Here is a 22,705-nt window from a genome sequence, read left to right as displayed (position 1 = left end):
TTCCTGTGTAAACAGCAAAACAAAAATAAACCCCCACAACAGCACAAGTACACAGTTCACCTTTGAATATTGAGAATACCATGCAAATTTAACAGCACTGGCTACTTTTATTATGCAGAACTTAATAATTAGAAAAAACCTGTTTCCAGTCTCATGGCACTTTTAAAAGAGGATTTAATAAAAGAAAAATACTGAGAAATTCTGTAGAAAAAGAATGAGATAATGGCTGCAGCTTTGAAAGAACAAAATTTAATACAGTGTTCTGGTTGGAACTGCTATCTTCTTTCTTCATTAATCTATTCTAGAACAAGAAACATGATATATGCACACATAAAGTCTTTCATTTGAAGATTTTAGAGCCCTTAATAAAGCTCCATCTGCAATATCCAGCACTATTAATCCCACTTAGATGTTTTCCTCCTCATGTAACTGTGTCCCTCACTATCAACAGCTTCATAGAGGCCCTTTTTATTCTCTTGTGTTGCATGTAGATAACCAATATAAGCCACACAAAGCGAAAGGGTTATCAATCCGAAAGCCATAATAGGTTTGTTCTGTCAAAGAAAAAAGAATTATAAAGCCTCATTAAGACTAATAATTTGAGGAGACCCAAATATCTGTTGCACTTTCTTTTGACATGTCCAGTCTTTATTAACTGAATACTAGCGTTCCTTTAGCATTATTTTCAATTATAATCACTTACCCAATTCTTTATTCAATCAACTCAGTTCCTGATTATTTAGAGATTCCAGAATATTTTTGCTGCTTCCTTCCCAGTCTGCCTCTCATCTACAGCCTGGACATCTCAGACCTCCACCCTCTGGAAGGTGATGGTTGGTAGAGGTGTTAGAAAAGTGTGGATATCTCTGGTGTTCAGATTTTTAGTGTTAGCTGTGTAATGTGGAGAAATTGTTTAACCTCTCTTGGTCCAGTTTCCCCATTTGCAATCCTAAAATTAGTTAATTGTATTTAGGAGGTGGGGAATATGCCGTCCTTCTCTCCCAAGTCATGGATAACAACACTCAACAAGAAACTGTGCGCTGTTACCGCAGGAACTATACAGTGATTGCAACAGATATTATGATATCCTAATATTGTGATTTACTGCTGGAAAATCTAAGACCATAAGAGGCAAAAAGATGTAATTTTGAAATTTAAAAAAAAAAAAAAAGGGCTTTTAAATACAGCAAGGATGTTCACAACTCCAGAGAACTGTTTTGTGTTGTCTATTATACTTTGTGACCCTGAAACTGTAACTTAGACCCTCTTTCTTACATGTTCATACTCAGCAAGCTGGCTTTTATTAGGGCAGTATGAATGCATAACAGAGTATGAGTTTTCCTGTATTCAATTAGTATTTCCACTTGTGCTACCAGACCAGGTGTATTACTATTTCAGACTTTAATCTTACCAAAAGATAAGGGTCAAACATTTTCCATTCACTTGACATCTAAGAAAGGATACTAGCTCAGAGTAGTTTAAATTTGAAATTCTTGAAATGCTTTTAGCAATTAAAAGATTATGTTAGTTCAAACTTTTTTAGACATTTTACCTTGATTTAATGATTTTACACTGGCAAATATGCCATTAACGAATTCTAATCATAGTTCGACTCACATTTCTATATTTTGTAAGTTGATTTCATTTATATTTATTTCAAATTAAATTTATACCTATTTAAAAATAAAGTTCATCAAATCAAACACAGTCACTCATTTGCAAAGGAATATAAATGCTATCTACTTAATACATATAAATGTGTTTTGGAACATTTCACAAAATGTTTGCCATATCTCTAGGGTAAAAATATTAATAAAGGCTAGAATTGCAGTCTGTAAGAATGCTCAGATTTTCATTTTGTTTTCATTGTTTTGATGGAAGGTCTTATGTTAAAAGGTACCTGATCAAACATTAATAATTTCCTTCAAATTAATGCAACTATTAAATGGCATTAAATAGCTGGAGGAGTTGACCCATTAAAGTACAACTATTTTCCATTTTAATTCTCAAATACTCTCAAAATATTAGCTTTACATGTGTATTTAGTGAAATAGCATTTACTTTATGCTATTATTCAGGAAGATCTAATTAGTTAAATTTCCATGATAAGAGCAAATATTACAGGAAAATAAAAACTTTCTATTTAATAGCCTTGTTAGATTAAACATAAAGTCTTATTCTGGATATATTTCTTACAGGTTTAATGAAAAGCTCTGGATTCACAGCTCGAAATAAAGTTGTTGTGCGAACTCCCCTGAGCCCTGGGTTTCGAAAATCTTTTTCTTTGGGTGGTTCATTTTTAAAGGTTGTGGGCTCAGGTGCTGAAGACATCTTGATTGATGATGATTTACTACCTAAAAATAAAATAAAAGACATTTTCCCCTTTCATAATGGTGCTTCTTTGACAAACCCCTTTAAAAACTCAAACTCTTTTATTTGTTCTTTTTGTGAATTACAGTGCAGATATATACCAAAACTGATTGTCACTGATTTTATTATTTTGTATAACACATATTTTGTAGATGGCACAGGTCATACCATATCCTGTTATGCAAAAGGGCTATTATGAAAATGGTTATACACACCCTTCCTTATTTCCTTCCATTCCTTCAGCAGACCTCAGTCACCAACCTGAGGGAAGGACCACCATTCCCTGGCTCAATATCATCCATCTCCTACAGCGTCACTGGCCCTGGCCCACTGCCCCCTCATCACTTTCTACCTTCCTCCATTGGACCACCCACTGCCTGCCAGTGACTCTCTGGAAGGGACAAGCTCTCCTTTCTCATTAATTTGAAAATCTTCTTTTCTCTTAGCTATGCTAGAACTATTGTTTTTCCTTTACCACTGACTATCTGTTGTTTATTTAAAACTTTTGTTAATAAAACCAATCAACATTCAATAGGAACATTCTTTTCTATCACATAGTTGTATATTCATCATTATGATCATTTCTTAGAACATTTGCATCAATTCAGAAAAATAAAAAGAAAACAGAACAAAAATTCATACATACCATATCCCTTACCCCTCCCTTTCATTGATCACTAGCATTTCAATCTACTAAATTTATTTTAACATTTGTTCCCCCATTATTTATTTTTATGCCATATGTTTTACTCGTCTGTTGATAAGGTAGATAGAAGCATCAGATACAAGGTTTTCACAATCACACAGTCACACTGTGAAAGCTCTACATTATATGATCATCTTCAAGAAACACGGCTACTGGAACACAGCTCTACATTTTCAGGCAGTTCCCTCCAGCCTCTCTTTTACGCATTAACTAAAAAGATGATATCTATTTAATGTATAAGCTAAAACTATTTTTGCTACTAAATTCAAGTGTGTCTGTTATGTTCTGGCTCTCCGATCTGGAGCGTAAACATTTTGAGAACATTTTTCCCTTCTAGGTACTTTTAGGCAAACACTTATTCTTATCATTCCTGTCACCTAATGCCAAGGTGAGGGAGGTAAAGATGGAGAAACAAACCTCCCAAAGAAAGGTTGAAATTAATGGCAATATAATAAAATTCTTTGGGGAAATGCAACAACTCTACTGTAAAATAAATGTTATGTGGGGAAACTCCTGATAATGTATCAAACAATAGGGACACTCAAATCAATAGGTCAAGCCCTTGATCTTGAGGCTTACTCTTGTGAAGCCTACGTATGTGGCAGAGAGGCTTAGGCCTACTTGTAAGAGTTGCTTCTGGAGGACCTGTTTCGTTGCTCAGATGTGGCCTTACTCTTTCTCTAAGCCCAACTCTGTAAGTGAAATCATTGCTCTCCTCCCTGTGTGGGATATGACATCCAGGGGGTGGGAATCTCCTTGGAGGGGTGGGAGATGACTCCCAGGGATAGGTCTGGCCCTGGCACAGTGGGATCAAAAGTTTCGTCCTGACCAAAATGGGGGAAAGAAGTATAACTGATAAGGTGTTGGTGGCTGAGAGAGTTCAGATGGAGTTGAGGGGCTACTCTGGAGGTTGCTCTTACTCAAACTTCAGTTAAACATTGCCTCCTATCATAATTTGCTGAACCCCAACCGAAACCATTCCAGCCAATCCTGAAGAACACCTAGGGTTATAAAAGATACTACAAAGGTTCTATGTACTAGGGTAAACTTCCAGAGACCTACAACCTCCAGATGGGTCTCTGGGCAAGATGGGTCCTGAAACCTAGAGGGCCCAGCCTTTCCAGGACATCAGTTTTAGTTCTATCTCCCCTAACCCCATTATCATTGACAACCCCTTCCAATATGAAAAAGTTAGAAAGGCCATAGCCCAAATACTCCCAAAGAGTGGGAAAGAAAGATCAAAGGTGATGGTGGAGTTATACATTGAAGGTAAAATTTAACAAACTAATATGATTGCTGAACCATAAGCTGATATTTCTTTTAGTCTCCAGTATCTTAGAGCAGCTAGAAAAACCTAAAATTGTGGAATTGTAACCCATACCAAACTCTGAAATCTGTTCTACAACTAATTGCTGCACTGTGCTTTGAAATTTACTGCTTTCTTGTATATATGTTATATTTCACAAAAAAGAAAAATAAGTCAATTGTGATGATAAAAAAAGTGTCTATTCCTTCTAGCCCCTGATATTCTGGAGCAGCTAGAAGGAAAAATCTGAGATGATGGTATGACAAACTCTGGGATCTGTCCTGTAACTACTTGTTGAAGAGTGCTTTGAAAACTATTGCTCTTTTCTTTCTTTGTCTTGTATATATGTTACAGTATACAATAAAAAAGTTAAAATAAAATATATATATATACTAAAAGAATAAATAAATTCTATGACTAAGAGTCAAGCGTTCACATTTAAACACTCTGACAGAAATTCCTCATTAAGCCTTTGCTTATAGAAGTATTTTTTATTCATTAGATCATCCATTTTACAAACTTTATAAAAGCAATATTTTTGTATTTCATCAGATATGGAGAAAACTGGAAGATCAGCTTCTGAAAATACTCTGTGTTGCAGTTGCCACTATATAGTCATCTATGCCACTTAATTCAGTGAGTATCTCCTCAGGAACATATGCTCAAATGGAATGGAATCAGCAGGCACTTTTTATGTTTGCAAGGATTTCTGAAATGGTCACTGTGGGCTGTTCTATCACTTCTTGCCAATGGATGCTATGTGCACTGTCATCGTCATTATCACTTTCTCATTATAATACACTTTTTTTTTTTTTAACATGGTCAGACACCAGGTCTCTGGCATGGAAGGTGAGAACTCTGCCTGCTGAGCCACGGTGGCCCACCCTCTCATTATATTTTGACAAAAGATGGTACTCCTGTAGCAATTTCAGGGCTTTCTAATTCTTGAGAAATAGTTAAATTGTTATCTGTAGCCACAAAGGTAAAAAACAAAATCCAACTGGTTTGAACACCAATGACAGTAGCAAATGACTGTCAGATTGGTGCAAATAATTTGTAGTCTTCTTCCAGGTTGACCTTGGGTGATTCTACAGGAACCATGACTGTTTTCTGCCAGCATTTCACTACTGTACATAATTCCACCAGGCTCAGAAATCCTGTTGATGGCTTTCTTCATATTGCTTTCCTCAGTTTTCACATCATCATTTAAATTGAGAAAGAGTTGTTTAAACAACTCGCTTTGGTAGCATGCCTGTTTAAAGCTATTATGTACCCCCAAGAAAAGCCTTGTCTTATTCCTGATATAATCTTATAGGGGCAGCCATTTCTTTTAATCCTCATTCAATATTGTTGGTAGAAACCTTTGATTAGATTATATCTGCAGAGAGGTGGCATGCTCAATTATGGGTGTGGCCTTTTGATTAGATGGAAATATGACTCCATCCATTCAGGATGGGTCTTGATTAGTTTACTGGAGTCCTTTAAAAGAGAAAACATTGGAGAGAGCAGGGCGGATACAGATGCCAACACTTGGAGTAAAGAGACACAGATGTTTGGAGATGCTTGGAGCCCAGCAGAGGTTGCCATGAGATGTGAAGCAAGCCAAAACCCGGAGAGAGCCGAGGGAAGCCAAGAGCTGAAAGCCAGCACTGGAGAGACAAAGCAAGGAACTCCCACAGGAACAGAGATGAAAGTAACAGACCCCAGGAACAAGGGACCAGCAAGGGACCAGTGTGCCTTCCAGCGGTCACACTGGTCTTTCTTGAATTAAGGTATCTTTCTCTTATGTTCTAGTTTGGACATTTTCATAGGCTTAGAACTATAAACTTGTAACTTACTAAATTCCCTTTATAAAAGCCTTTCCATTTCTGATATATTGCAATCCAGCAGCTTATAAACTAAAACAGGTAGCAATAGAAAGTATAATTCTTTCACTGTTAGAATTATACAGTGGCTGTACAGTTTAATGGGAGAAACTTCACACAATCCAAGCATGGGAGTGTGTTGTAGGCAGAACAACTGTCAGCAAGAGGATATTGTGTTTTGCTGCTTTCACTCTTGTCAACATTTCTCAGCCATTAATTAAATAACTTTTGTCATACATGTATATTGGCTTGATAATCATGGGGGAGCAAATCAAAGTTTCTGAAGCATAGGGGTGAGCTGGCTTGCCAATGACAACTGGTCTTGTCTTTTCCATCCTGGATACATTAAAGCAGAATAGGATGGTCAAATTCTACTTACCTCCTTAGCAAAGACCACTTTTGGCATGAAGTATACAATGAGATAACAAATAAAACATATCTGTTTTAACACATTAAAACTATCACTGGTTTTAATTAGCAATTAGCTTTAAAAAAAATTTCTCTTGCATGCAGGTCTCTAATTTTCTCTTGTAACAGTGTTTTCCTAACTACAGGCAGCTTCTGAACCAATTTCATATGGTGCCCAAAGTCTGGTTAGCCAACATACACTTACTTAAAAATCATCATGCCCAAGAAAGTTGGCAAAATCTAATGCTTTCTGCAAAAAAATGGTCTACTTACATGCCCATTTCTTGTGCAAACTTCTAGAAACCATGCAAAAACAGCTGTATCAACATCACTAAAAAGGGCACCTGACATTTACTTCTGCTTTAGTCCCAGGATCTCCTTTTTACTTTCTCTTCAAAATTGACTTGATCATTCAAAAATGTGGACAATGTAGAAGGAGTGATGCCTAATTCATTTGCTATTTCTCTTTTCTTGCAGCCAGAATCTACTGCTTCCCTCACTTTCATTTCTCCTTCTAATGAAAACTGCTGGCATTTCATCCCACCTAAGCCATGTTAGTGGGATGGATGCAATGTACAAATACACCTATTACTTTAAGTAGCAGATATTGACCATTAGGTACCTAAGCTAGAGCTTAAGTACTTGTTTGAACTTGAATATGTAGAAGAGAATATTTAAAAATAAGCAGTATTAGAGTGAAAGGGATCTTATCTATAAGTAGATCACACTGATAAAATGTTAAGCATGGAATGTTTAATATCTGACCATGTTGTTAGTACCGAATCACAGCCTGAGTGTTCCATTAATTGAAGTAAGGCATTTGATGAAAAATATTAAGAAGGGATTCTTCCAATCAAGATGGTAGAATGAAAAGTGTTAGGAATCTTTCCTCCTCCACAGCTTTGAACAACCAGCAAGAACTGGAGAAACATCTTTTTCAAAGTTCCAAAAAACAGTCAAAAGCTTGAAGAAAGAGGGTGAGCACGAAATCAAGAAAAAGGCTACTTAAAAGCAACAAGATGTGGTACCCTGGCTGGCCAATCCCCCATCCCCTTACCAGCTCAGTGAGGATCTGGCCCATGCTCCCTGATCCTGGTTCCAGAGGGAGCAGAGTTATTCTTTTGCATGTACTTGGAGCATGAATGTCTACTCTAACTATGTCTGGTAGCAGCCAGAGGTTCAGATCCTCAGGTTCTGAAGGAAAGTACTTCTACAGGTTAATCTGCAAAGACTGGGAAAAGTGTTCTGTTCTACTCCTTTTGTTGTTGTTGTTAGCTCCTGGCACTCAAGGAAAGTTTTGTTATAACACTAGCTGAATACAAGCTTAAGGAACAGATGTCTCAGAGTCTAAATTCCAGCAATAACACATTAAAATATCAAGATGTCCAAATTTCAACAAAAGATTACAAAACACACAGAGAAGCAAGAAGTAATGGCCCAGGCAATGGAGATTAAAGCATTAGAAATCATCAATGAGGAGGACCAGACCTGGGACAGATCAGACAAAGGCTTTTTATAAATGGTCCCACTGTGTGATTATGAAAACCTTGTGTCTGATGCTCCTTTTACCCAGGGTATGGACAGATGAGTAAAAAAAATAAGGATAAAAATAAATAAATAAATAAATACTAGGTGGGATAAAGGGTAAAAAATTGGGTAGACTGAAATACTAGTGAGGAGTGAGGGGTATGGGATGTATGAACTTTTTCCTTTTTCTTTTTATTTCTTTTTCTGGAGTGATGCAAATGTTCTAAATATGATTGTGGCGATGAAAACGCAAATCCATGATGATATTGTGAGCCCTGATTGTACATCATGTATGGACTGTATGTGTGTGAAATTTTTCAATAAATATTTTTTTTAAAAAGCTCCTAAATCCACCCAAAGAACTACAGCAAAATATGGACAAAGAACTGAAAGACTCAAGAAAACAACAGAGAACACAAAAAAGAATATCAATAGAGAGATGGAAATCATGAAAAGAAACCAAACAGAGCTGAAGACCATAGTAACAAAAATTTAAAATTCCCTAGAAAGATTCAACAGCAGATTGAAGCTGGCAGAATAAAGAACCAGTGAATTTGAAAATAGGGTAATTGAAATCATTCCATCTGAGGAGCAGAAAAAGAAAGAATGAAGAAAAGGAAACAGAATGTAAGAAACCAATGGAACACCATCAAGTGTGCCAATATATGCAGTATGGGAGCCCCAGAAAGAAATGAAAGAGAGAAAGGGGCAGAGAGAATATTCAAAGAAATAAAGGCTAAAAATTCCCTCAAATTCAACAAAAGACATGATTTTACACATCCAAGATGCTCAATGAACTCCAAACAGGACACTCAAACAGACCCACTCCATGGCATATTCCAGCAAAAATGTCAAATGCCAAAGACAGAGAATTCTGAAAACTGCAAGACAGATGCAACATATCACATACAAGGGAGACTCAATAAGGTTAAATGCTGATTTCTTCTCAGAAACCATGAAGGCAAAAACGCAGTGGGATAAATAAAGTGCTGAATACAAAAAATTGTCAACCAAGGATTCCATATCTGTCAAAACTGCTTTTAAAAATGTGGGTGACATTAAGACGTTCCCAGATAAACAAAAGCTGAGGGAATTCGTCACCATTAGACTGGCTCTACAAACCATGCTAAAAAGAGTTCTGCCGGCTGAAAGGAAAGGACAATAGACAAAAGACTGAAGCCACATGAAGAAATTAAGATCTCCAGTAAGGATAAAGAATATGAGTAAATGTAAATGCCAGTACTGTTATATTTTTGGTTTGTAACTCCATTTTTTACTCCCTACAGGATCTAAAAGGCATATGCATAATATGTAATGAAAAATTAGTGGTTTTGGATGCATAATGTAAAAATATCTAATATCTGTCAGAACTATACATAAAAGTGAGGGGATGGAGGGATAGGAACATAGCTCATGTATATTACTGAAACTAAATTGCTATCAAAGCAACAATTTTGTTATAGATTTAGAATGTTAAATTTAAGTCCAATGTTAACCACAAAGAAAATATTAGAGAATATGCAACCTCACAGAGACGGGTTACCAAGGCTAGGGAACAGGAGAACGGGAGTTAATGCATACTAGGTATAGGGTTTCTGTTTGGGAAAATGGGAAAGTTTTAATAATGGAAGGTGGTAAAGGTACTGCATCACTGTGAATGTAATTAATCCCACTGAGTTGTATGCTTGGGAGTGGCTGAGATAAGAAAGTTTATGTTGTATATATATATTCTTATCAAAAAGAAAAAAGAGCAATTAAGGAGACAATGACAATAGAATGCAATGCATGAGCCGTATTGCAGGATCTAACAGTGCAGGAGAAAAGGCTCAAAAAGATATTATTGAGACATTTTAGAAAGCTGGAATATAGACTATAAGCTTTATAACAGTGTCAGATTTCTTGAACTTGAAAACTGCACTTAGGACAGCTATGTAAGTGAATATTCTTGGTCTTCAGAAATGTACATGGCAGTATTAAGTGATTGTGGAGCTTGTATATAACCTATACTCAAGGGCTCAGAGAATTGACTGACAAATAGGCAAACAGATGGATGGATGGATAGATAGGTTGATAGAATGATAAGGCATATGTGAAAAAACGTTTAAAAAAAAGGATAGACCTGAAAGGTAAAGGATGATATTGACTGTATTTTAAAACTTCAACTTCTGTGTGAGACCAAATGAAGGGATGTCCATTTAATGCAAAACTTGTATTTTTGGTATCACAATTCGTAATTTAATTTGTATGGTCAGCTCACTTAACACCCTAATTACATGGAACCTTGAAGAGGGAGCGAGATCTTGTTGGTTTGTACAGGTTGCTGTGATGCCCCGATGCATCCCAGAGTAATCTGGGCAGAGATTAAAGAGTATTTGCAAAGTTCCCTTGAGGGACTCAAGGCAAAAACGTGGAAATATTAAATGTTCCCCCCTGGGGAAGACCTGCTATTCTTGCAAGCATTGGGGACTGCCAATTGATGGGACAGGCCCTCAATCTTGGGGCTTGCCCTTATTGAACTTATTCCTGCAAAGAAGCTAAGCCTACTTATAATTAAGCCTAAGAGTCACCCCCCAGAGAACCTCTTTTCTTCCTCAGATGTGGCCACTCTCTAAGTCAACTCCACAGGTGAACTCACTACCCTCCACACTATGTGGGACATGACTACCAGGGGTGTAAATCTCCCTGGTAAAGTGGGACATGACTCCCAGGGATAAGCCTGGCCCTGGCATCATGAATATAAGAACGCCTTCTTGACCAAAAGCGGGGAGATAAATGAAGCAAATGAAGTTCCAGGGCTGAGAGATTCAAATAGAGCAAGAGGTTTTTCTAGAGGTTATTCTTATATAATATACAAATATACCTTTTTAGTTTTTGGTGTATTGGAGTTGCTAGAGGGAAATACCTGAAAACTGATGACCTGTAATCTAATAGTCTTGATTCTTGAAGATAACTGAATTATATAGAGCTTTTAAGGTGTTAACTTGTAAATGTGAAAACTTTGTGATGGACATTCCCTTTATCCAGTGTATGGACAGATGAGTAAGAAAAAAAAGACAAAAAAATAAATAAACAATAGGGGACATGGGGGCTTTGGGATGTTTTGGGTATTCTTTTTCATTGTTTTTGGAGTAATGAAAATGTTCAAAAATTGATTGCAATGATGAATACACAGTTTTATAATGCTACTGTAAACTACTGATTGTATACTTTAGAAGATTATATCTCAATTAAAAAAACCTTTGAAGAAAAAAATCCCAGTAGATTTGGTTACTTGAGGGTTTGGGGTATAGAGTTTTCTGTATGGGTTTGTATTATTTTTAAAACTGTCCTCTAAGTTTGAGAATATTTCAAAATAAAAAGTTTTCTAAAAATTAGGGAGGCCTAAAAAAAGCAAATATACAAAGGTAAATCAGAATTTATAACACACAGCATTTTTCTATTATTATTATTGGAAAACAGCTCCATGTCAAAAAATCAAAGATATCCTGTAGAAAATGGCTAAAAGTTGTTCACTGGGAAGTGATACAATATAATATGAGTTAAGATGTAGAGTCAACACTGTAGAGCACAGAAAATTCCTCAGAGAAGTTCATGCATACACCTTGTATTGATAACAATGTGGCAGGACTTGAGGATAATTAACTCAGAATACACCTGAGGCCCCCAAATAAATAAATTAATAAATAAATATTTTTTAATAGAGAAATGTCTTTATAGAGATTATATAGAGTTTTCATAGAGATATGTCTTAATAGAGATTATATAGTTTTTATAGAGCTATGTCTTTTAAAGAGAAAGACATATATGCTGGCTGTTTAGACAAATTTCACTATATTAAAATTAAAATTGGTGATGCTGAGTATCATGAAATTCAACTGAAAAACTATACATATTATTATATTATTATTGCATGGGTAGGCACTAGGGATCGAACCCAGGTCTCTGGCATGGCAGGAGAGAACTCTGCCTGCTGAGCCACCGTGGCCCACCCTATTAAGAGTATTCTAACATAACTCATAATGACTTAATTTTAGTTTCAAGATTCCTTAATCTCTTTTTTTTTTTTTAGAAGAACCTACATTTCCTTTGTAATAAATCAAGGAAATAAGCAATCAAGGTAGTATTTATTATACTCCAACCTCCAGACATCCATATTCACCTCAGTAGGGTACTGTTTATGCTAAATTCTACCCAAAATGACAAAGAATACCTGGGCTGGATATCACTGCAAATGGTTACCGAAAGGGCATTTGCAAATTAAGGGATTACCAATAACAGTATATTTTTAAAGATTTGATACACCACAATTTCCACTGTTTGTGATACTTTCTAAAAAGTATGAAAGGAACATTTTCCATTATATGTCATGTGCTTTCTCTAAAAGTGGTTATAACACATGCCAGGTCCGTTTTATTGTTCTTCTCCTCCTATGAGCCGCAGTCATGCACAATATTACAATAATTCTCCCAAAATCACATAAACTTATTTATACCATCTGTCAAACTAATAAAGACTTTCTAATGACCATCTATACTTTAACATACTTTTTTTTTTTTTGCATGGGCAGGCACCGGGAATCGAATCCAGGTCTCCACCTTGGCAGGCAAGAACTCTGCCTGCTGAGCCACCGTGGCCTGCCCTGACGACCTATACTTTAAATTAAAAATATTTTAATATTTTTATTAAAATATTAAATAGGCCAAAAAGGATCATAGTAGTCAAGAGTTTGCTATATATAACTGAAAGAAACAAAAAACAAAAGTTTTTCACTTAGTAGGTTCTCATCTCACGAGCTGTGTGTGCCTTTGGCAGAAATTCAAATAAATTTGGTTGAAAAAATAAAGTATGTAGAATGCAAAAACCTTGGTAATTTCTTCACAGATGTGGAAACTATCAGCACTTCATAGGAAAACAAATTTCTACTTTAAAAGTAAGCTTTTAATCTAGAAGTAAAAGCTGACTAGCTATGCTCAAGTGTAGAATATAAAAGTACATTTTAAAAGCTGTGGAACTAATATAACTTCAAAGCACAGCAATTACCATTTAAATGAACTGTACCTAAGACAAAAACATCTAGCACACTTCTCTCAGAACTCCCTAAGTCTCTCCACATTTTTCCAAACTTGTGCCCTTTCTCTCTTTCTCTCCTACTTAGTAGTTAGCATTTATTTATCTGCAGGTGATATTGACCAATTTCTAGCTATACTCTTTTTAAAGATCTGATTATTGTTAAGGCTGGGGGGAAAACTCATTTATTGTGCTAAAAGGGGGCTCACAACACACACACACACACACACACACACAATTAGAGATGATGGAAACTTGATATGGCACAGCTCCTGGCTAAGTAATCTGGTGATTAATTTGTGTGCACATCTACTTTAAAATACTCAATAAATCAGGCACCCCAGCAGCCGCCCCTGGCTATGCAATCTGTCTTATTCTTATTTCTTATACAGTTTTGCATTATCACTCCACTTCTTTTTCCCTTATCTGGCTATGATAAGAAACTGTTGCTTTTAAATTTTAAAAATAGAAAGGCTATTTCATACCTACCTAGAAAAGATATAGACTAACCTGCCTTTACTTATGTCTCCCTCATTCTTTACCTTTTTCTTTTGACAACACTCTTATGAAAGAAACCCACAAAATGAAAGAGAAGAAGCAGAGATAAAGGCAGGCCCACCCCTTTATACACCTCCATGAGGGTCAGTCATACCTCAAAGCATGAAAATATGTTCCTCTGGAATTAATAACACACAACCTGTAAAGCTATACAAGATAGCCTGGGACAGGGAGTCAGAACTGGTCAATTTTAAATGATTTTTCCCTCTGTTAGTAAAATGCCTTCTCAAAAGATGATCCAGAACATATCTGTCAACTGATATTAAACAATTCACTGGCATAAAATTGGCAAGACTATATTGTTGTTCATGAATATCAGACTTAGATATAAAGAACATAATAGTTATACTGAGGAAAAATATAATCTTCATATATACATTTTACTAAGGAGCATCTTATCAGAATCATAGAATGTTAAGTGAGAAGGAAACAGCAATAATTGAAGGCTTTCCTTTAAAAGTAGGGGATTATACAATAGACACAATATTCTAGTAAGGGTATACATGCACTCGTTATTTTAGTTTCACATACTCACCACACTATCTTTATATTTAAGAAAATAAGTTGAAGTCCAGTGCAGAACACCTTAAAAGTAATTTAAACTAGTATAAACAAGTTTGGGATAGAATTAGAGGACTTGATGGCTGGAAGGAATTGAGCATAGCTTCAAATTCCAACTTTGCTACTAATAAGGTCTGTATCTTAGTAACTGCTTAACCTCTGGGTCTCAGCTTCCAAATTTGTCAATGGAGTAATACTATCATAGAATTACTGTGTGGGTAATGTGAGATAACATTTTAGAAAGGATATAGCACACAATAAACTAGTAGCAAGTCAACTAGTCCAACCCCCTTTTTTAAACAAAGAGAAACCTAGACCTAGGTTGTGTCTTTGCCAGTGGGAGAGCGAGATAATCTAGGTTTCCCAATTTCCAGGCCACTCCATTCTACCATCTCACACCACCTTACTCCTGTATCTATAAAAGCCTTTGCATTTCTAGAATATTACAAGGTGTAAGAAATATAATACTGTAATCGCTTGGATACTGCATTTGTTGTTTTTAATATAAAGTATAATTTTTTAAGTATCTTTGCATCTCTTGGAATTTATTGCCTTGAAGAAAGGAGAAAGTTTTGTCCAAATGATCTAACGCTGGACAGCAATGGCTGCTGGGACAACCCGAGGGCTGGAAAGATTATTTGGCTTTTCCCCAAGGTTGCAGTACCTTCGCTACGGTCGGCTCTGGAGGGCATACACAAACACAGATTCACTTCCAACCTCCGGAGGAGTAACGACCTTCAATTCAGTTTCATGCGTTGCAGTGGTGGGAAAGGGCGGAGGGGAACATGACTGTTGTCAAAATAACAGGAAAGGTGGCATCTATTGTGGAAACAATTACTAAACCACTTTTCCCTAAACGCGAGTCTGGTGAGCAGGAGCACCAAGATATTGTAGAGGAAATGGGTGGGTTTTTTTCTGCCCTCAACAAAGATCGTCGGTGCTCGGGGTCACCCTCAGGACTAGGTAATCTAACTCTGGGGTAAGGGGCGCCCGGAACGTGAGGGTCCAGGATATGGGTTGTGTGGGGCCAGAGATTTCCACGATTAGGGTCGGGGTTCAGGGCGCCCACGAACTGGTGAAGATCGGGATGATCGCCGAGTCTGCGGCACTTGGGAGTGAGGCCAGCACGGCCGGCTCGCGGTGGGACCGCCACTCTGTCCCCTCCCAGCCAGGCCGCGGCCCGGCCACCAGAAACCCTCCGCCGCTCACCTGCCACCGCTCCTCCCTGCGCGCCACAGCTCTGTCACACCGCCCGCGGGAAAGAGCGGCCCAGCGCGCCCCGCCAGCCCAGAGCCGCAGCGGCCCCTACAGACCGGAGGCTGCGGCGCAGGGAGCTCCGGGCTGCGTCCCGCGCAGGCCCCTGCGGCTCCCACCCATTCACGTCCCGGGGGGTCTGCAAGCTGGAGTTTGCATGGGCCATTATTCGTTTCTTCCTTTTTTGAATTTTAGTTTTGAGCTTTCTAGTTTCAATACCTTCCAGGTTATTCCAATGTATACATATTCCAATGTATACATTGGAAGGAGATATCTAGACACATGTAAATTTATTTACGGAAGTAGAAGGCATTCCGATTTAGGGAAGAAGACTTAGATCGGAATCCCCATCCCCATTTGGGGGGGCGGGTACAGTTATTTAAGTGTACAGTTAAAATACTCTCCCATCCTGTTAGCTCCTTGAAATGCAGGATGTGTGCGGCTACGGTTGAGATAAACATAGGTGTGGGTGTGGATTTGCACATACATACCAATGTTTAAGTTTGTTGGGATACAAGTTATATTAAAACAAATTCAGCAGGTACCCAGATTTTGGCATGAATTTCTGTAAACCTTTGGCAAATGGAGTTTGAATTAAAAACATGTTCTTCCAGGCCAAATTAACTTCATGCTTGATTTGAGGTATAATTTTTAAAAGTTCATTGACATCTGGTACTACTAGGCAATCTTCTGACAAAATAAGTTAAATTTAAATTAAAAACCTGTTGGTGCAGTAGCTTCAGGACAATTGCTGGGCTATAAAACATTATTGTGTCACTTTATCAACAGACCCAAATTTTCTGCTTACCCCCAGGGTTCTCCTCATTATTAGCAAAATGTCAAGTATCACTATGGAAACAAAAGTACTTTTGCTGTTGTGATCAATTCAAACTGATTAGATGAAAGGATAGATGAAACGTGAGAAAATTGCATAAACCATAAACTGTAGATAAAGACAGCAGAGAAAAGCCTAAAGGCCTTGCGGGTTTCATGGATATGAATACAATGCAAATGATATGAATAAACAGTAGTTCTTCCATTTCATGGTGCTTTTAAGAAATTAATTTGAAGGATGATGCCAATCTGAATTCTGCTGTTTTTAAAAATAACAACATCAATATTTAATAATACCTAAGAGGTATTAATAATACCTAAGTATTTGGTAGGATAAGGAGATTTTGTATTTGCTAAGATTAGCTATATGAAGCCAAGTTTCATCTGTATGAAAACATATTAAATTTTATAAAAGGTACTTGCTTTAATCAGGGGCTCACAAAGTGTGGTCCAGGGACAACATTGGTGGTTTGTAATCATCCTCAAGGGCATCTGTGATGGCACTGGTGCTTTTTTTTTTTTTAGCAAGAATTAAAAGTAAATTTAGTGCCTACAATATTTAATAAAAATTAGGTATTAACTTATTGACAGATGACATCATTTATGTGGGCCAAGGATATCTGACTCCATTGAATAAATTATTAGCCGACAGCCTGGAAAAAGTTAAGCATGTTGTGGTACAGTGCAAAACAGTACTAATCCTACCTTTATCCATGCCCACCCACTCTGACCCTGGGCCTGGCCTTGTGACTTATTTTGGCCGGTAGGATGTTAGCTGTTTTGGTTTGCTAAGGCTGCAGGAATACCCTGCAGAGATGGACTGGTTTTTAACAAGAGGATTTTATTTAGTTACAAATTTACTGATTTGGGAGGAAAGACAATTAACTTTCACCTAGGTTTCTCTGTCACGTGGAAGGCACACAGGGAAGCCTGCTGGCCCTCTCTCTTGGCTTCTGGGTTCAGATGGCTTCTCCTGAGGCATGTCCGTCCTGCGATCTGAGCTGCTGAACTCTGAGCTGCTTGTGCTGTTCTGAGTTCCTTCTCTCCTTTCTGTCTTCTCCTCTTAAACCTCAGTCTTTGCGGAAGGTACTCTTCTTAGCCCACCACAGATGTAATCATAGATGAGATGTACATACTGGTGATTATAAGCCCACAGCAACAGAACAACTGGGCACCATCACCTGGCCACCTGGACCTGTGGCAGCTGACTGCAGGACCCAGAGTGAGCCCAGCTCAGGTCAGTCAAGTCTGTCCAGAACTGCTGAACTCTGCAGACCCACTGTCTTTAATCTGTTTGCTATTGTTTGCCACACTGAGATTTTGTTCATTGTTGTACATCATCATTGTGTCAACAGATAGCTGATACATACATCCTCAGTTGTAAATTCCCTGGAACCAAAGAGTGTTTGCTTAGTAACTTGATGAATAATCTGATTTCCAGTGAAAAAGTGTAAGAAGGAATAATATCTTGCTATTTTTGAAAACTATATTTTGATCTAGCATCACAGGAATATCTGTCCTGGGAAAGAAATGAAATCTATCAAATGGAATGAGACATAAATGAGTAAAATAAAATTAGAATGGGGAAACTGATGTTATTATGTGAGTCATAATTTATCACTGGTTTTCTTTCGCATAACATTTCAACAAAACTATTTTTTAATACTTTTCATGCTGGGTCATTTTATGCATACTTCTACCACAATTCAAAATACTAAAAATAGTGATTTACTCTGTATTATTTTTTCTAAAGTCTTATACATAATCCCCAAGTACCTTAAATAAGCAGACAAAGTGAAAACAATTTTATTCCAATACTTTTTCTGCATAAAGCAGAAGTTTCTTATCAGTGCAGTTAGACCCAGTTAAGTGAGAAATTGTTGAGTACATTCAATGTGGCAAATACTATATTGGGCACTAGGAGTTCAAAGATGGTTAAGGGATAGTCTTCGACCTTGAGGATCTTAAAAGATTAGTAAAAGAGACAACTATAAAAACAGACAATTTCAAAGTAAAGTGATAAGTGATAATTCAAAGATTTGCGCGCGCGCACACACACACACACACACACACATTTGCCCAAGGTTTTATGGACGTACAGATAATAATGTGTAGCTTGGATGGGGTTGGGGTCTAGAGGAGCTGACAAATGAGCTGGAATTAAAATAATAAGCACTGAAGGTGGGGCAAGATGACAGTGTAGGGAGGTGTGGAATTTAGTTAGTTCTCTAGAGCAGCTAATAAATAGCCAAGAACTGTCTGGAACAACTCTTTGGGGGACATATATTGTACACCAGTCTGGAACAAGTGGAAGAGCTTGTTAACAACCCTTCCAAGATAACAACCCAGAACTGTAAGTGCAGCCCTCCCCCACTGGCATTGCAGGCTCAGCTGGAGACTTCCCCATGATGAAAAAGAAGCAATCTCTGCTGGGAGTAAGGGAGGGTAGCTCAGCCAAGCTCAAGTTGTGGTTTAATTACCAAAGTTATATGGCTAAATACAAGTTCCAAGGACAGATAAACTAAGAGCAAGCAGGAAAAGAATCCTGAGGTCACTCCTGGAAGAAATAAGGCAAGGCTGACAGAAAAAAAAATAATAATAAAAAACAAAAATTTGAGACTTTTGGAGATAGCTGAGCTCAGAATACTGGAAAAGGACTGTGTTTAAAGAAAAGGGTGCATTGAGTTGCCTACCAACTCTGGCTCTTAACAGGTGAAATATGGGGACTAGGAGCTGGCTCTGAAAAAGGATTTATTTTATTTTTTCTTTTTAAAAACTATTCTATTATTGTAAACTTTGATAAAAACTATTGAGTACCTCAGTGGAGAAAGCCTCAGGCATTTTCGATTGTCAGCCCTGACCAGGCAAAGGTAAAGTTGAGATAGAACTGAGAAACAAAGTAATGAGTCAAGTGAAGGAGATAATTTCCTAAATGGCTTATCTTCCCCCCAAAAGAAATTATTACAGTAATAACATTATGGTATTAATTATGTAATAATAATTATGTATTATTACTATTGATACATATTAAGTACAATTATGTATTATTACTACATAATAAATGTTAATGGATTAAACTCCCCAATCAAAAGACATAGACTGGCAGAATGGATTAAAAAACAGGACCCATCTATATGCTGTCTACAAGAGACTTGCTTTAGATTCAAGCAATAGTTGAAAGTGAAAAGTTGGGAAAAGATACTTCACACAAACAACAACCATTAAAGGTTGGGGCTAACTATACTAATATCTGACAAATAAGACTTCAAATACAAAACGATTAAAAGAGACTAAGGAAGACCATGTATTAATAAAAGGAACACTTCATTAAGAAGACATAATGATCATAAATATTTATGCACCAAATATGAGTGCTCCAAAATACATGAGGCACACACAACAATGAAGTAGATACCTCTACAATAATAGTAGGAGACTTCAATACATGATTCTCAGAGTTGAGAGGTTATTCTTGGATATCCTGGAGGTTATTTTTATGCATTATATAGATACACCTTTTTAATTTATGATGTATTGGTGTTTCTGGAGGGAAGTACCTGAAACTGTTGAGCTGTGTTCCAGTAACCTTTTGTATAAAGATATAACTTTCACAGCATGACTGTGTGATTATGAAAATCTTGTGTTTGATGCTCCTTTTATCCAGGATATGGACAGATGAGTAAAAAAAAAATGGATAAAAATAAATAAGTAATAAAGGGGATAAGGAGTAAAATAAATTGGGCAGTTATAAATATTAGTATTCAATGAGAGGAAGGGGCAAGGGGAATGGGATGTATGAGGTTTTTATTATTCCTTTTTCTGGAGTGATACAAATAATATTATAAAAAATGATCATGGTGATGAATGTACAACTATGTGATGATATTGTCAGGCACTGATTGTATACCATGTATGGAACATATCTGTGTGAAGATTTGTCAACAAAAATACATTTAAAAATATTTAATCAATCAAAGAAAGCAAGAAAAGAGAGGGGAAAAGAATATCAATCATGGGGGAGAATGACATAGAAATAGAGATATAGTAGATTTAAATGCAGATATATCACTAATTATGTCATGTAAATGAATTAAATTCTCATATTAACAGAAGAATATGTATAAAAATAAATAACTAATGGGGGATAAGGGGTAAAATAAATTGGGTAGATTGACATACTAGTGGTCGGTGAGAGTGAGGGGCTATGAGTTTTTTTTCTCTTTATTTCTTTTTCTGGAGTGATGCAAATGTTCTAAAAATGATCACGGTGATGAATACACAATTATGTGATGACATTAGGAGCCATTGATTGGACACCCATGTATGGACTGTATGCGTGAAGATTTGTCAATAAAAGTATTTTAAAAAAAAGAAAAATATATACTGTTATCATCAATAGATAGAACATTTAGACAATTATGGAATATTGTTTATTCCTTAAACAATAAGGAAACAGAGATTTTGAATGATACAATAAATGAACTAGACTTACCAGATATTTACAGAACATTACACCCCACAACAGCAAGATATACATTTTTCTCAAGTGCTCAAGGACCATTCTCTGGGATAGACCACATGTTGGGTCACAAAGCAAGTCTCAATAAATTTTTAAAAGTTTGAAGTTATACAAAACTCTTTTTTCAAATCATAATGAATAAAGTTGGAAATCAATAACAGGTAGAAGTCTGTAAAATTCACAAATATATGGAAGCTAAACAATGCACTCTTAAAACAACCAGTGGTCAAGGAAGAAATTACAAGAGAAATCAGTAAATATTTTGAGGCAAGGTGGTGCTTAGAAGGATATTCATTGTCTTAAATGCCTATATTAAAAAAAGAGAAGATAAATAACAATTTTAAAAAAAGAAACAAGGAGAAACAAACCCAAAGCAAAACAAAACAAAAAGATGATAGAGAAAAATCAAGGAATTAACTGCTCACCTGGAGGAACTAAAGAAAGAACAAGAAACTAGCCCCAAAATAGGCAGAAGGAAAGTAATAACAAAGCTTAGAGCAGAAATAAATTAAAATGAAAACAATAGAGAGAATCAACAAAACTAGAAGTTGGTTCTTTGAGAAAATTAATTAAATCAATGGACCCTAGCTAGTCTGAAAAGAGAGAGAGAGAGAAGATGCAAATAAATAAAATAAAAAATGGGAGTGGGGACATAACTACTGACTCCACAGAAATAAAGGAGATAATGAGAGGATACTATGAGCAACTGTATGCTAATAAACTAGACAATGTAGACTAAATAGTAACTTCCTAGAAAAGCATGAGCAAACATCATTGACTCAAGAAGAAATAGATGACCATAACAAACTAATCACAAGAAAAAAGATTGAATCAGGCATCAAGAAGCTCCCCAAAAAGAAAAGTCCAGGACCAGGTGGCTTCACATGTGAATTCTACCAAGCATTCAAGAAAGAATATGTACCAATCCAGCTCAAATTTTTTAAAAAAAATTGAATAGGAGGGAAAGCTATCTGACTCAATCTATGAAGTCAACATTACCCTAAAACCAAACCCAATGATAATACAAGGAAATCATAGACCAATCTCTTTAATGAATATAGATGCATAAATCCTCAACAAAATACTTGCAAATCAAATTTAACAGCACATTAAAAGGATTATATGCCATGACCAAGTGGAACTTATTCCAGGCATGCAAGGCTGGTTCAATGCAAGAAAATCAATTAATGTAATAAATCATATCAATAAATCAATGCACAAAAATCACATGATCATCTTGATTGATACAGAAAAGGCATTTGACAAAATTCAACATCATTTGTTGATGAAAACACTTCAAATGATAGGAATAGAAGGGAATTTCCTCAACATGATAAAGGGAATATATGAAAAACCCACAGATGACATCATTCTCAATGAGGAAAGACTGAAAGTTTTCCCTCTAAGATCAGGAGTAAGACAGGATGCCCACTGTCATCATAGTTATTTAACATTGTGCTGTAAGTTCTAGCTAGGGCAATTATGAAAAAAAAAAGATATAAATGGCATCCAAATTGGAAAGGAAGAAGTAAAACTTTCACTGCTTGCAGATGATGTAATTCTATATATCGAAAATCCCCAAAAATCTACAGCAAAGCTACTAGAGTTAATAAATGAGTACCAGAAAAGTGACAGGGTACAGGATCAACACCCCAAAATCAGTAATGTTTCTATACACTAGTAATGAGTAGTCTGAAAAGGAAATCAAGAAAAAAACTCCATTTACAATA

General features: G+C 36.5%; 1 protein-coding gene across 2 annotated transcripts; it reads right to left on the bottom strand.

Annotated features, from left to right (window-relative positions):
• Positions 1–227: 227 nt before the first annotated feature.
• On the bottom strand, positions 228–15,686 carry SMIM8 (small integral membrane protein 8). 2 transcript variants are annotated; one of them, XM_077162380.1, is made up of 3 exons: positions 15,578–15,686; positions 2,197–2,354; positions 228–554 (listed from the first exon to the last, which is right to left on the bottom strand). In XM_077162380.1, exons 2-3 carry the CDS (start codon positions 2,329–2,331, stop codon positions 396–398), a joined length of 294 nt encoding a protein of 97 aa, XP_077018495.1. In that variant the 5' UTR covers positions 2,332–2,354; positions 15,578–15,686; the 3' UTR covers positions 228–395. The 2 variants fall into 2 exon arrangements, with proteins under 2 accessions (XP_077018495.1, XP_077018494.1); XM_077162379.1 differs by lacking the exon at positions 15,578–15,686 and adding an exon at positions 15,033–15,568.
• Positions 15,687–22,705: the final 7,019 nt, after the last annotated feature.

Source organism: Tamandua tetradactyla, chromosome 5 (assembly GCF_023851605.1).
Source record: "Tamandua tetradactyla isolate mTamTet1 chromosome 5, mTamTet1.pri, whole genome shotgun sequence".
NCBI classification, from domain to species: domain Eukaryota; kingdom Metazoa; phylum Chordata; class Mammalia; order Pilosa; family Myrmecophagidae; genus Tamandua; species Tamandua tetradactyla.
The sequence above is the reverse complement of the archived record's forward strand: the minus strand, read 5'-3'. Positions and strand labels throughout refer to the sequence as shown.